This window comes from Chamaea fasciata, unplaced genomic scaffold, assembly GCF_029207755.1.
Source record: "Chamaea fasciata isolate MVZ Bird 193981 ecotype frontalis unplaced genomic scaffold, bChaFas1.0.hap1 SCAF_4, whole genome shotgun sequence".
Lineage (NCBI taxonomy): Eukaryota > Metazoa > Chordata > Aves > Passeriformes > Sylviidae > Chamaea > Chamaea fasciata.
In genome coordinates, this window is record NW_027094089.1 from 61,129,804 (window position 1) to 61,145,950 (window position 16,147).

Sequence of the window (16,147 nt, forward strand, 5' to 3'; positions counted from 1 at the left end):
AGATTGAATAGCATAAATCTTAAAGTGAGTGTTTTGTTGGTAAGAGCACTTGACATTGCAGGCTTGCAGATAACATTCAGTGTGGGGAAAAAAATTACCAAGAAGGGTCTTTTTTTTTAGTGGAGATTGTGACTGAGGGGTAAGAAACCTTGTACGTGTTCAGAGCTCTTGTGGTCCTCTGAACATCAGAGAAAGGAAAGACTGAACAGGCAGAACAGCAAAGAAAATGCAGTCTGGTCATGGTGTTTTGCAGAAAAGACTATTCCCGTTCTGTGGTGGGACTTTTATGTAGCCACAAGCCAAAACAATGGTTATTTTTTACCACTCCTTTTTCTGCTTTACTTATTAATGAAATTAATTATTATATAACAATAAAGATTTCCCCCAACGCCCCGTAACCCTGTCAAGCGACTCACTGGGATGGTAATTTATCACCCTTTCCCCAAGGAAAGATCATACACTGTAATGCAGGCAGTGACCAGCTCTGGAGCCAGAGGACAAACCCATATCTCGCAAGATGCAAGTGGCGGTCATAATCTCAACTGCAGAAGTCAGAGATTTGAGATTATTGGAAGCTGTTATTAAAGTCACTTTCCCACCCTCTACCCCAGGGCATAAAATGAAATAGTTCTTTTTGAAGGAATAGTTTTGGGTGTTCTGGGGCTTTTTTTATTACTAGATATTCATGATTTTGCATTATAGGAGGGGCATAGGTTCAGAATGGAGATACGGAGTACTGATACCTTCATTACCTTTTGAGTCCTTAGCATTAGTATACTTCTTCAGAAGACATAAAACAAGAAGGGTGATTCTTTCTACAGGTGCCTGTTAATACAGAACTAGTAATGCAGTTTCTTAAATAAGCTAACAAGGTGATTTCTACTACTTTTGGTATTAGATATTTTAAGAGAAGTAGAGTTTTCCTTTTTCTTGTGTTTGGATGAAGATTATGCTTTGAAATCCTCATAGATATGCCCCCAGTTCCTAATTCCTCTGCTGGAATTTGTCTTATGGCTGATCAGATATGTTAAAAGGGCACCATCTGTACTGATATCAGTGTGGCATGCTTGTTGTCATGTACATCTGTTTGGCAAATGGAGAGCTGGGTTTAAGACATACTATCATGAACAGAACTTTCCTATTGTTTCAGAAAAACAAGAAAACTCATAGATGATCTCCTTCCTATTCAAATTCACCAAAGGTTTTTTTTGAATTTTGTTGTATTAGGACTTTCAACACTTAACTTCATGCATATTCATTTTAGTATTATTTTCTGGATATTTTACTCATACTTGTGTAATCATTCTTTTTTTCACTTAGTAATACTGTTTTTCTTCACAACCTTCTTATAAAGTTGGTTTACCATCTGCTATATCAGGTACTTTCTTTCCTCTGCCTTAAGCAATTTCCTGATTTCACAGATTTTCCTGTAGCTCTATTATTGCAGAATTCAGTGGAAAGCAGTTCTGCATTTGCTTTTCCTACCACCCTCATCATTTCAGAAGACTCTTATAGTGAGAGGGACCTTAGTCACCATCTTGCCCTGTAAGGGAGGCTCTGTCCTCTCATTCATTTTAGTTCTTCTCTATTAATCAACCTCAGCTATGTCCTACTCAGGCTACAGGGACCAGAGCTAGGTAAAACATTCAAGGTGTGATTACTTCAATTCTGTAAGTAGTGGCAAAATGCCCCTCTGTCTTTTCCACAGAATCATTCTCAGTGATGCCCAACATTCTCTTGGCTTTGCTTTTGGCTGTACCCTGAGTTGATGATTTCAGAGTGATGACTTTTCCTTTTTTAAAAAATATCAAAATCCTTCTCAAGTATTACCAAATAAGTAAGCAATATATTTTAACTAATATAATTACCTTTTCTGTCACAGAATTAGTGTGCAAAAGATATCTGAGATCATTGAGTCTAGCCTATGATTTAAAACCATCATGTTCAGTAGACCATGGCACTGACTGCAACATCAAGCCTTGTCTTAAATACCTCCAGGGACAGTGACTCCACCACCTCTCTGGGCAGCCCATTCCAAAGTCTAATCACTCATTCTGTGAAGAAATTCTGCCTAATGTCCAGCATAAACCTTCCCTGGTGCAAATTAAGCCTGTGTCATCTTCTCTTGTCCCTGGTTGCCTGGGAGAAGAGACTGACCCCCACCTGGCTGTACCCTCTTTTCAGGCAGTTGTAGAAAGTGATAAGGTCTCCCCGAGCCTCCTCTTCTCTAGGCTAAACAACCCCACCTCCTTGTAGCACTTGTGTTCCTGTTCTTTTCTTCACCAACCTTTTTGTCCTACTCTTGACCTGCTCCAGCACTTCATTGTCCTCCTTGACCCCAAAACTTGACACAAGACTGGAAGCGTGGCCTCACCTGTACTGAGTACACAGGGAGAATATCTTCCCTAGTCGCTCTGGACACACTGTTTTTGATAAAGGCTGGGATGCCATTGACCTTCTTGGCCACCTGGACACACTGCCATCTCATGTTCAGCCTTTTTCACTTCATGGCTCTGTAAAGCATAGAAAATATGTTCTTTTGTGATATTACATACTTGTATAAAGTAGCCAGTGTCTAGTGCAGATTCATATGCTTTGTTAGAAAACGTGCTCCTGCAGTGTACTTGATGTGTGTACTACTGTGGAAGACAAACTGTGAAGTTGGTATTCAGAATAATATGCATAAAGAACTCAAAATTTTTTCTGGGTAGAAGGGCACCCAATCCAGGAATATTGTAAACACATTCATTTGCCCCCTACCACTGTGTACCTGAGTACACCCTGTACCATGGAAAAGAGTAGGGAGTCAAAGTCAGACACCATGCTGAGATAAGAATTTCTGAAGAATTGCTGGATCTCTGGAGGTGAACATATTTGTCAGATGTAAAGAGTACAAAACCACTGGGAGATACGTTTGCTATGGGAATGAGTGAAATGACTTGAAAATAAACCACTCTGTGACCAAATCACAAAGTTTGGCTATGGGAAAGCTTTCTTGCTTCACTGAACATCTTAAAATAGATAAATAGTCTGTTAAGCAGCTAGCAACATGGTCTCTGGGGGTCATGATGCCTGCTTAAAAACAAGAATAGACATTGCTGACCTTTAATCTGCATGGCAGGAAAGGCTTGGCTGACCTGAAGTGGAGCCATCTGTATCGCAAACAGATGATAGATGGAAATGAGGTTTTTCCATTGAGAGACATTTGTGAGTGTAAGCACTGAAGCATAAGTTTACTAGCTTCTTGTTAAGCTTGAATACTTAAGGCTGTAAATCAGATTATAATGATATGTCAGGGCTCGGACAAAGCAGCTGTGGTGGAAGGACACACAAAGAAGCAAAATCAGATCTGGTTTTGCAAGTTATTTCTGTAAGTGTATACAGTTTTAAGAACATGCATAACACCTTAGTGAATTTAGGAGTCAGGTATACATTCATAAGTTTTTGCTGACTTGGAACATAAATTACTACATCAGGATTACAGGAAGTGTCTGAAGTCTAACAAGCCTTTGGCAAAACATGCAAAAATTCCTTTCAATTGTAAATTCATATATCTTCTTCATTAGAAAGAACTCTAAAGTATTAGTCCTGTTCCAGGCTGCTCTTCTTGCTTTGGGGATCTCACCTATAGGACAGGTGCTCCAGCCCTCTGATCATTTTGTTGGTTCTTCTCTGGACTTGTTCCAACAAGTCCACCTCTTTCTTGTATGCAGACCCCAGAGCTGGATGCAGTACTCCAGATGGGGTCTCACCAGAGCACCGTAGAGAGGTAGAATCCCCTCCCATGACATGCTGCTCACACCTCTTCTGAAGTAACCCAACATAAGGTTGGCTGTCTGGGCTGTGATTGCACACTCTTGGGTCTTGTTGAGCTTTTCATCCACCAACATTCCCAAGTCGTCCTCTTCAGGCATGCTCTCAATTCATTCTCAATCTGGCCTGTATTTGTGCTTTGAATTGCCCTGATCCACGTGCAGGACAGCCTTACAGCTGGCCTTGTTGAACTTCATGAGGTTTTCACAGATGCACCTCTGAAGCCTGTTAAGGTCCCTCTGGATGGCATCTCTTCCCTGCAGCTATGTTGACAGACCCTCACACTGCTTGGTTTTTCGGCCAATGACACTGAAGATCTTTGATTGCGGTCAGGAACAAACTATTTGCTTAGAAGTGACACATGTTGGTCTGTTGACCTCACAGATTGGCTAATAAGCCATGCTCTGAAATCTTGGGTGGGTTTTTTTGGCACTGCTTAAAAGCTGAACACAGTTTGGCCTCATGCTAATGGTCACTCTGGTGTACAGCATCCTATTTTTCCACCCTGGAAAATCTTACCTTTTTTTTTTTTTTTTTTTAATAGGGACTGCTGTAGTGGTTTGGAAGCAAAACAAATGAGAGGCTCCAAGTCAGAGATACAATTTAATAGGGAAAAAAAAAGGAAAGAAAGTAAAATAAAATAGATGCAAAAATACAAAAGACCACTGACAGAGTCAGAATACAACTTGAGCGGAGTGATGGAAGCAGTCCAGATGAGGTGGTCTTCCTGAGACAGTGATCCTGTAGAAAGGTCTGGTAGCTCGGGTCCTCTGGGAATCCAGTGGGTAAGCGCCCCCCTGGTGTTCAGAGTCTCAGCTTATATCCAGGCTGGAATACTTGGTTTCTCCCTCTGGGCGGAGCATCTCACAATGGGATGGTGAGTCATGTGATAAGGCCGGATGGGCCCATTAACAGGAGGTAGTCCAGGAGGGGGTTATATGTGAGCTGTGTAGCAAAGGTGCTGATGGGCTCATTAACAGAAGATAATCCAGAGTGGAGGAGGCAGGGAGCACTGCCTCACCTGGTTTCAACAGTTCATGAAGATGGTGATAGAATATACTTCAACCCAGGAGAACTGCTCAACTGCCTAAGGTATATATGGTATTTACATCAGTACACGGTACCTTTTCTGGTACACTGTCATTGCAGATTTAAATTTTTTACTTCATCTCACTGAGGCCTTTGGTACAGGTAGTTCCTCTGGGATCTACCTGTAGAATAGCAGTACCAACATATGGAAGTGAATTTGTGAGTTGTTATATTGATTACAGGGGGAAAAAACGGTGCTGCAAAATAAAAGAAAAATGCCCTGAAGTGCAAAGATTCTGTAGACCTTGTAATGCAGTGAAGGTATATGTTTACAATGAGAGAACATTGCTTTTCTCATTGATAACTGTATCCCATTTATTGTATTCAGTAAAAGTCCAAGGAAAGGAGAAAAGTTTCTCTTGCCCTTCAGATAATAGCTCCAGGCTTCCTCTTGATGCAGAAGCTCATGATATGAGCAGGTACTAGGAAGCAGGTAACTAGGACAAAATATGTCTGACATTGCTGTTACTTATAAACCACATTTTTATTGGCTATGCTGTATGTTGCTCAAGGTTGGAGAGGACTGGCAGTGTCAAGGAATGTCCTGATGGTCTGCAGAAGCCACTGAGTTCTGATAGAACCCTCTAGATGGTATATTTTGTCTAGTTGAAGCAATGCTTAAATAGTTTATTTTCCCAGAGGGTAGTACTGGCTGGATGGTGTGGCTGTAACCTAGGACTGTAAGGCTGTAACCTTCTCCAGTTAGGTGCTGGAGAAGAAGCTGTGAGTGACTTGCTGTGCACTGGATTGATCCGTCTGTGGCAGGCTATTCTGCAGGGGAGAAAGCAGAAGAGAAACTGGTGACCTTGAGGCTGTGCCATTCCACTTGCTATTAGAAGTAAAGATAAAAGATCCTCTGTGGTAGAAGGCAGAGGACAGGTAGAAGGAGTGTTTTGTTTTCTTCTCCCCGTTTCTTTAGAGAAAGAGATGAATGGGAGAGGTGACCCCCACACCAGGCAGGTCTCCCATGCTCTTTAGGCCTCATGAAGTTATTTCTCCCTTCAAACGTCTTCTGGGATTCTTCACCGATAATAAAAAAAACAAACAAACAAAACAGACAAAAAAACCCAAACAAAACCAAACAACAACAACAACAACAAAAAACAAAACCAAAAAAAAACACCCCAAAAAAACTGAAACCAAAACCAAAAAAACCCAACAAACCAGGCGAGTGAAAAATCTCCACTGTGGTCAGTGTGCTATTGTGCCAACAGCAAGAGAAAGATTTCCTTGTGTAAACCTGTATATAATGAGAACAGGAGTGCTCAAACAAGCTTACATTCCCATAATTTATTTCACATTATTGAGCATTGTAATAGCTATGTATTTAAAAAAAAGCATGTTCTATGACATTTCTTAGTGGGTTTTTGTTATTTTTGCTCTTATTTCACTGTTACTGAAGAAAAACTATTTACCCCTATTTTTTTCCTTGTAGTTGTGTTTTGCCTCTTTTTCCTGTCATTTAAAATAACAAGAAAAAGATCCAAAACAGTTGCAGGGCTGGCTTCACATCAATACATTAAATCTGTTACAAAAAGATAGCACATTGTTTCTTATTTTTTAAAATTATATTTCAGATACCTCTTATATCTACAAATAAAAAGGGACATTTTCCATGGCCGTTTGCTGTGTTGCTTTTCTGATGCTGCCTACTTGGGTGCCTGTATTGTCCAAGGTAAGTATGAGCACTCATATGTTGGTTCTATCAAAGCAGCAATACTAAACTTGTGTGACTATAGCTAGCAGTAACTTTATGTTGTTGTTGTACTGTTTCCCTGTATTGTGAAGCATTGTAAATAATTCAGCCAGTTAGCCAATGAAGTGAAGCCTAAAAAAAAACTAAACCAAATAAGTTATCTTAGCATTTTAGTGAACAAGTATGATATCAATGTTAGACTCCACTTACCAAAAAAGAAAACCTCTGTTATGAATCCTGAATGGAAATGTAGCCTCTTCTGTTTGAATTAAGCAGGAGAAAGGGCACCAAATTATGCTTTCTTATGTTAAAGAAGACCTGCATGATGATGGAACCTCTGACAGAAATAGAAGATGTAATTCAAGACAAAATAAATTTTGTTTCATTTTCCCTATCTCCACACTCCCCCCCCCCCCCCCCCCCCCCCATCATTTCCTTAGGATCAAATTCAGATATATGTCTTGAATTGTACAGAGAGGAATAATAATCTATATGTCTGATTAGGGAAACCATATGTGTGAAAGTTATCTTTATTCTGCCTTAAGCATAACAAAGCTCTTAATGCATTACAAGGCAGTGTGTCCAAACCAAAACTGAGCCCAGGCCTTATTAAACAAGGCTCATTCAGAAAACTAGAGCTCCAAATGTCAGGTTTGGTTACCAAGGTGACACATCTTTTAGAAGAGAAATCAAGTTCTGCCCAGTACCTTGATTAACATTATGGTCTGTGTTTCTCTGCCAGTCCATGCCAGTGCAGATAAATCATGTGGAAAAGGGGAGAATCAAGAGTGCATTATTTTAGTTCTTCCTGGTACCAGAATAATAGATACTCAAAGGGGAATATTGCCAATGCTTCTGTTTTATAGAGTGTTTTTCTGCCACAGGAAATAATTTAATATTGCTAATTAATGCCGTAGTTAATAAGGCATTGAACTTCTCTAGAAACTCATCGATTAAAGTGACAGTTATGAGGATTTTGTTGTTTCAATTAATTATAAATTCCTCAAAGAAGCATCTCTTGAGACATGCTGGATTCTTACTGAGTGTGGAAGTACCTTGAATTACACTGTGTTTACTTTTTCCCTATTAATTAATGTCACAATTTGATTTTTCTGTTTTGTTTTGAATGTGTTCAGCTGAGCTTGGTGATTATGATCCCGATGAACACCCAGAGAATTACATCAGCGACTTTAAGATTTTTCCCAAACAGTCACAAAAGCTTGAGAAGAAAATAGCTGAAATGCATAAAAATGAATTCAGGTAATTTATAATGCTGTTTGGTAAAGAGACAGCTAAGAAATACTTTTGTCTGTGTCCAAGTAGTGCATGTTAACTTAGGAGGGTTTGTTCCATTAATTATAATAGAGACTCTACCTGATAGCTTAGGGGGTTCTCTTTGCCTGTTAACCTTCATTAACCATAGTTGATTCCTGCATGACTGCTGGTAACTTAGACTTCATTTGCCTGAAATGTAGGTCTAGTTAGTGGGAACAGCTCTCATGGTCATTGCTGCTCTAGTTGATTAGTGGAATAACATCTTTCATTTGGGAGCACATGTTTTTTGCTCAGAAATTTCTGTCTGTAGTACGATTCTAAAATTCTTGATAGATATTGACCTGATTGAAACTATAATTAGGTTATTTTATCTATAGGTGGTTAACATAGTGGTGAATTCCACAGAAATGTATTTAAGTAACTTCCTTGGAAGACTAAGGAGGTGAGATCCAGAACTCTCTGCATGCTCTTTTTTCTGTCCTAAACTTTTAATCCTGTAACAAAAGGCAAAGGAGAAAACAGTTCAGTCTTTGGTTTTTAAGTTAAATGAGTTTCAGGAAAAAAGGAACAGTGAGCTGTGCAACTCTACCCTCTTCAGGGTTGTCAGTGAATGACATGCCGAGTGTCGAGAGGGAGATTTCACGAGGCCCTTGGCATCTTGCTTAGCCGAGGATAGTCCTCAGCCCACGAGGAAAAGGCAGAGCATGAGCAGAAAACCAAAGGAAAGGAAAATATTGATTACATAAACTAGAAGGACAGTTTTTATTGGAAGATTATAAGGCGCTTTGCACTTGCTTACCCTGTGTTCTGCTTTCATGTTTCAATACATGTGAAGAAAGGAGAAAAATTCCTTTTCACGAGAATTAAAGCTTAAAACACTTTTTTATTTCTAGAAGCCTATAAAATATGCTTTTTAAAGTAAAGTGCAACGCTCATGACAGTAAGCTTGTCAGTATTAATGTGTCTTCTTTTTCTCCTCCTGAAATCTTCTTTGCATTTCTTCCAGTGAAATGATGTTTTAAATAGCTTATATCTAATATTTTTAAAGCAACCTGCACTGTACACAGGCCCATAGGAAACAACATTTTAAAATAAGAATGATTTCTTTTACTGTCAGTATTTTTTGATGCAGTGTCTACAGATGCTGAAAGCATAAATTGAACCTTTAAAAACCAAGATATTTCATTAGTTAAGCCAAGGTGCAATTGAAAAGTCTGATAAATTCAATCTTTCAAGGATGGGCTCATGCTTCAGTTAAAGTTAGGAGAAGAGAAGGAAGGGTGATAGGCCAGTGCTGGTGGGTTTTATATTTTATAACACTGGGAGAGATGTATTTTTCTGTGTTGGTTTGCTTTTTCATGTATGTGCAATTCTGCACATCCTTTGTGGATTTAATCATCTAGTTCTCCTGTTGTGAATAATCAGACAAATTTTGAGCTCATCTTTTAAGTCCCCTTTCCTTTTGGTGTAATCTGTCTGATCCTGTGACAGTAAATGTTATGAACTTTCACACAGATCCCTCTGGGATTCTCCAGGTCCTGAATTCCTCCCATCAGTGGTTGTTCAGCACATGAGGATGTCCATGAATTTCTTCAGTAGTCTTGTCAAGGGACACCATTCATTACTGCCGTTTGGAAATCAGATAGTATCAGGCTGACATTTTTTTGCTTGTGGTTCTGCTGGTTCCTACAAAAACAAAACCAGGAGGTGTTTGAGGCTTAAATATGATTTATAGCAGAATTCTTCTCATGTATTCCACTTATATGTTTCTTAATTTGCTTTCTGTTCTATATTTTACCAATTTACATGTTATGAATTTTAGGCTCAGTGGCTTGTAGCCTTCAGGAACTGCCATCTTTCTTTTCTGTTTTCTTTGCTTACGTCAGCATCTGACATAAGCCTATTACCTATTTGACTATTTTCAGATAACAAAGGCAGTTTCAGAGCTGTCTGGGTAACTGCTCTTTGGCAATTTCCCACTGCAGCTCTGTCTTCCCCAAATTGATCATCCTCTAACATTTTTTGCACCAGACATTTACCAGTCACAGAGAAGTTTTACCTTTTTACTGGATATTTAATTCCATGGATCTCTATTCTAGCAGTACAAATTATTAGAACATATCTGACATATAATGAACTATATAGAGAGGGTTCCAGGGGTAGATGATCAGATTTTGGTACATCTAGCTGGTAAAAATGATAGGAAAAAACAGGCTCCTCTATGGCATTAATTAGCATATGTGTTTCAATGCATTCCTCAGCAAGTCAAATTTTCTGATAACAATTAATATTGTGCTGCTCAGTGAGTATTTTTGAAAGTTGTAAGTGGTTCCTCAGGTTTTTCTTACAAGATACTTGAGTGACATTTTAGCTAACAGTTAAGAGAGAAGAGCAGATGAGACTGAGAGCATTTTTAATCCAGCTGCCATTCATCCGCCTTCAGAATTGTTACCTCTCAATTTCAGCTCTGTGAACCAGATTTTGTTTTCTTCATATGAAAACAAACAAAGATGACATCTCTCTGCAGCGGTAGGCTTCCATATCACCAAAGCCCTGGGGCTTGGAAGAGGCCAGTTCTCTGAATACTGTGTCAGCATCCTTAAGGCCTGTTTGTTGGTCCCATCTTTTCTTCTCTCCTACAGAATGATAAAAGAATTTAACTTTAGAAAGGAACACGAAGATCAAGAGGGAAGTGTCTTGGAAGCAACAGTAGGATACTGTAATAGCTTCTAGTGACTCCTTGGATGTTATTTAGAAGCCTTTTTTAATTACTTAAAGCAGATGTATGACAGGGTTTCAATATTTCTTATTAGTTTTTGGCTATGATAACATCACTGGATTTTTGCAAAATGTAATCCATTATATGACTTTCTGTTGCACTTAGTTGCAAAAATATAAATGTGACAGCCAGAAATACATGGCAGGTTTGTTGAGTTGTGAATGTTTTGTGAATTTTAATTAGTTATTCTTCCTTCATTAAGCAAGGAGGAGGTACAAACAAGACAAAATGCAGAAGACAAAAATACCTTCTAATGAACTTGTTATCAAGTTTTACTTATGTCCTTTAACAGAGTTTCTTACTCTGATGAAGTTCCCTAGTTTTGGAAAGATACCTTTCTGCTGGAGCTTCCAGAGTCTAGGCACCAGAAGATACAGAGATTTTTAAGGGAAATATTGACATATGTTTCTAACAAGGGAATTAATATTTATCAGATTAATGTTTTGGTAGGGTTTTTTTTTTTTTTTTTTTTTTTTTTTTTTTTTTTGGTTTTTTTTGTTTGTTTGTTTGTTTGTTTTTGTTTTTTTTTTTTTTTTGAAGGGTGGGGTGATGGGGGTGTGTGTGTGTGTTTGTTTGTTCCTCTTTTTTAAAGAACTCACTGGTTGAAAGTCAAGAACTTTTTGTATCCCATCTGAAAACTAGTATTTCATTTTTATTTCTGATGTTAAATATTGCACCATGTATTTATGGTAGTGTTATGTAAAAAGCCTTGAATTTATCTGAAAGCCCCCCACAAATATTCACTTTTTCAAAGTTACATGACTTGTTCGAGAGCCTGTTTTCAATGCTGATCTCATATAGGTAAATGCAAGTTATTTTTTATTCCCTTGGATGACCTTGGATATAGGCTTAAGATACGTGAGTGTTACTGAATTGGCTGTTGTCTCTGCTTTGTGTATCAAATGCTTTGCAGAAGTCATATGTGACAGACTGTCTTTTGGGAGAAGAAAATTTTCCTCTGAGGATGTGAAATCACTGCAGTTTTCTGATAATAACTATCTCAAAAACCATTTTAAGTGTTAAGCTAAAGGGACTATTCTCTTGAAAACCAGAGTAGCAAATTAATGCTTGTCTTTGATCCAAGCTAAATGAGAAGTGTTATTTAAATTTTTTTGAAGGGCATATAACATTTTTATCCTTTGCTGCATCATCTACATTGTAACTACTCAGTGAGGATTTAAACACTTCACAATTTCCTGTGCTGCTTTGACTCTTACTGTGTTACCTTAGCCATCCTATCAGTTCCCACATGGCTTTTGCACTGGTTCCATCAGGAGCACAGAATATCCCAGTTCTTCACTGATGTGGCTCTCCAGGTCTTGTGCAGCTGTCAGTGGAGCCACTGGCAAGCACTACTACAAATATTACTGCCTGCGTACAATGTGGGAGGCTGTCCTAGAAGACTTGGCAATGGTTGCTAGAAAATGCTTTTCTTTCTGGGTGTTAATATAATTTCATTCAAGATTAAACAACTTCTTGCATGCTGAATACATTGAAATTCAGCATACAGTGGATATATTAAAAAGCACTAAAAACTAAATTACGATTTAGCAGGTCCAGAATAGGGTGGATTTATTTCATTTAAGTGCTTCTTAGAATTAAAAGTACATACTGTATGGTTTTATGTGTAATGCTGGTGGTCCACTCTTGAACACTCTGTATTTAGCTTCTAGTGGTATCTAAGAGCCTCGTATACACCAAGAGAGTTAAATTGAAAGGACAGTATTACCAAAACTTCCAAGTCATGTTACAGGAGACAGAAGCTGCTTCTCTGGGGATCTGTTAAGGTTTATGTGGAGCTGACAGGGATGCCTAGAAAAGAAGAGGGCTTGGGCTACTGCAGAGATAAGTGCCTTCCAGCCCTCAGAGCCCAAAGCCTTTTTAGTTCTTGGTTTTACAAAATATGCTGAGTCCAATGTCCTCTTCATTTCAGCTTTGCTATCCCATGCTTCCTCAAGAGTTTCCCAGTCATTTAGATTTATCTGTCAGGCCATATGTTGGCAACTATCACTGCTTCAAAAATAACTAATTCTCTAAGTGTTTGAACATCATTGTGAGTGGTCTAATAGGTGAATAATTTATTTTCATACTGCTGCATTTTCTCAGTGTTTTCACTCCAGAATTTTTATCTGTTGTAATCTGGATGAATCAGAGAGATAGTTGGAATGTAGTTACTTTGTCCTTTCTATAGAAGAATTCTGTGTGCTGGTTTCCTCACAACCGTTTTCTTCTGAACCATATTTCTTCCAACAGAAGTGTGCTTAAAATCAATTCAAATCAAGGAACTGTTCTTGTAATTCTGGTTTCATTAACTAGAAAAAAAAGTAAGAGTGAGATGTTGTTTTGTTTGATTAATGTTTGCATGGTACAGAGAATATTTCCAGAAGCTGTATTGTGAGGCACAGCTTTCTCTGAGTGGGAATTTAATGGAAGAGCAGCTGCAGCAGCAATCTAGAGAAAGGAACTGCTCAGACAAGAGTTGTCTTTCCCATCGTCTTTTGAAAAACTGAAAAGATATATCAATACATGGGTTTTTTCTTTTTATGTAATTCCAAGAAGTATTCAGTAGAAAGGGTAATCTGTTTAAGTTGAAAAGGTTGTAAAACTTATGGCGGCATTGATAATTTTTTTAGCTTTAGGTGAGATTTTTCTTGTGTGTATGTGCACTTGCACTGCATTTTTTTTTTCCTTCTTTATTCACTGGGAAGAGTGGTCATAATCATGATCTGCAAATGTCATTGTTTTTGCCTGTCTCGTGACATTTGGATTCAGGTTCTGCATACTCAACACACTTCAGGTGTCTGTGTGAAATTTTAAAATGTACATATTTCTCCTTTAGCTGGAAAGAACTATTTCCTCTGCCTCCCTCCTCACCTCTTCTCTGTTTGGGGAAGGCTTTATGGGCTAGGTATGTCTGGACCAGAAATATTAACCTACTGTGATAACCAGAAAGCTTAGTAGATTTCTCTATAGCACGGGAATACATTTTAAATTAATATTAGGTAAATTAAAACTGCATCTCTTCTGTAAATGCATTCTGTCTTTGAATACACTTAAAGCTGTCTGTGTCACTGCATCAATTTATGAAGTAAAGCTGAAATACAAATGTCTGAACACACACTTCAGAGGTACCATCTCAGTCTGGTCTCTGAAAGCACACAAATAATTTGAAATGTTCTGGTAGGAGTTATGTAAGTGGTGCATATCATCACAGCATGCCTTCTGTGAAATAAAAACCCATAAGCATTTAATAGACTCAGTAAAAGAGTTTGATTATTGTTTTGAAGTGGTTATTTGAGTTTTTCCCCAAATAATCACTTGGATTTTATCTGTCTGAGAGAAACAAGCAACTTTGCAGAGAAAGTTAAAATTGATGTTTAAGTTGTTCTGCAGCTTTCTAAGTTTAGTATATTTCAGCAATTTTCAGCAATTTATTTACTTCCGAGATGATGATGTTTATTTCCATATACAGACCCATTTAAAGGCTTTCCTCTGCCAGTGCCAAGCTGGGCAGTTCCTGGGCAGCTGCACTGCTGCCTGGGCAATGTGCTGAGTCTGGCCTTATCGTTTTGATGAACTGGACCATAGCCTGCAATGCAATTTAACAGTGTCTTCATTTAGTGCTTTTCTTTGAAATGATCACCACCACTGTGCTATTTTTTCCGCTACAACTAAAACATTAGCAATCCTAGCAGGTTTATTTCAATGCCACATAGTAGCATTATTGTGACTAAAAATAGTAGCAAAAAGACTATTTTAAAAACATCTCCACTATCTGCCAAAATATTCTGACCTTAAAGTAAGAGTTGATCAAGACCATTAGCACTGTAATTTTTTAACAACTGGAGTCTCAGCCATGTGTAAAAAGATTTAAAGAGGCAGCAGCAAAAACTTATCCATGTGGCAAGCAGTTCTGTGTTCAGTGTACAGCGCAGCTAGATGGGCTGATTCTTTTGCAGAGTTCTGGCTTTGTTTTGGGTTAAAAGGAGCCCTAAGTAACTCAGATCTGCTGGGAGATGTCCTCTGCAAGCTCTGGGATATAACAGCAAGAATATTTAATAGGAAGCCATCCTTCTGGAAGTTGTTACTGTTGTCTCTCCTGAGATCACAATGGAAAATGTCCATGATTGCAGGGCAGGGCAAAGAGTGGTTGATGGAGGCTGAGCCTGTGTTGTTTAAAGCATGGCTGCTGTCTCTGGTTTGCATGGAAGTGGATATGTATAGTCTGTAGGGGCCAGATCATTATGTACATATTTATTTATTCTTTTTTAGTAAAAGACATTGATTCACCTTACAAACCGCAAATATCTATTAAACATAGATAGGACACACTCTAGTAAAGTATTCCTATTGTATTCTGCAGCAAGTACCTTTTCTTGACGTAGACATGAGGCAAAAGTGTGGACTGTAATTGTTATTATTACTAGTTTGGTGATAGTAGTATCTCACAGCACTCTATAAGTCAGTAAGAGAATCAGAGAAGACAAATCAAATGACCTCACTAATGGCACTCAGGAACCAAGAGGATGGAAATAACATTGAAAATGTTTTTTTCTTTGCTGTTTTTGCTACATGGTCTTCTTTGCCAAAAGGAGTTAATGCTCAATCCTGTGGTATTTCATCCTTAATTTGCACTAAGATTTACGGCTTCAGTATGTAACAGATACATATTTCAAAGAAAAGGTATGAAGGGGAGAAACTTCTGGAATGAATTGGTATTGGCAGTGAGTGAAGCAAGTAGACCATCACTGTGACACACCCTGGAAATTATTCCCTGTTGAGCTTTATTGCCTTTGAAGCACTTCTGAGCTGGGGGCCAGAATAAAAAATTTTACATCCTCTAATGCATACTTCTCATGAGCCTCAAGTTAAAACAGAGCGTATTGCATACTTCTCAGTGTTCTATTGAAGTTTTTGTTTCATTAAAATTTTACTAGGAACTTTTGGATTGATTGATTCCTATGTTGAATCATTAATTCATAGCTAATGGCTGTGGAGCTCTAATTTCACAAATAATCTACTTTTTATCATTCATATGGTATGCAGAAACTTTTCTGAGTAGTAGGTTGTTTTTTTTTTTGATCCTGTTCAATACCTTTGCCATGTGGCAGATGGGTGCTCTAGTGCCTGCAACAAATAGAAAGAGAATATATCTGTCCCTTAATGCTGAATGAATAGTGAAAAATAAGGTCAAGAGCAGTAAATGCACTGAGAGACCTGAATTTCCTGAGAGTACTGTGTTCCAAAAGAGCAAATATGCGTTGCCTAAATATTCCCTGTTTTTCCACTGTAGAACACTTGCAAAAGTGAGTACATTTATATATAAATTCTTGTGTAGGGCTGTTTGTTGCATATAGAAAGCTTAAGGGCTTTTAAACAAAGCAAATCAAAGGCATATGTAATGCTAGATCAGTGACTGATAAAAAAATGTTGACTTTGCTGATAGGATTTGTTACATTTCTATTTTTATTTAGTAAGAAAAATTTCATTACTAA

The 16,147-nt window shown here is 38.1% G+C and overlaps 1 protein-coding gene across 6 annotated transcripts in view; it reads left to right on the forward strand.

Annotated features, from left to right (window-relative positions):
- FRMD3 (FERM domain containing 3) overlaps window positions 1–16,147 on the forward strand; it is a 148,535-nt gene that overhangs the window by 98,028 nt on the left and 34,360 nt on the right. For 5 of the 6 annotated variants that reach the window (XM_066181766.1, XM_066181767.1, XM_066181768.1 and 2 more), the window contains 2 exons: window positions 6,480–6,577; window positions 7,735–7,858. In XM_066181766.1, coding sequence (XP_066037863.1) covers window positions 6,480–6,577; window positions 7,735–7,858 — 222 coding nt within the window. Of the gene's footprint in view, window positions 1–6,479; window positions 6,578–7,734; window positions 7,859–8,250; window positions 8,316–16,147 lie in introns of those variants that run through there. The other variant, XM_066181771.1, reaches the window with a different exon arrangement.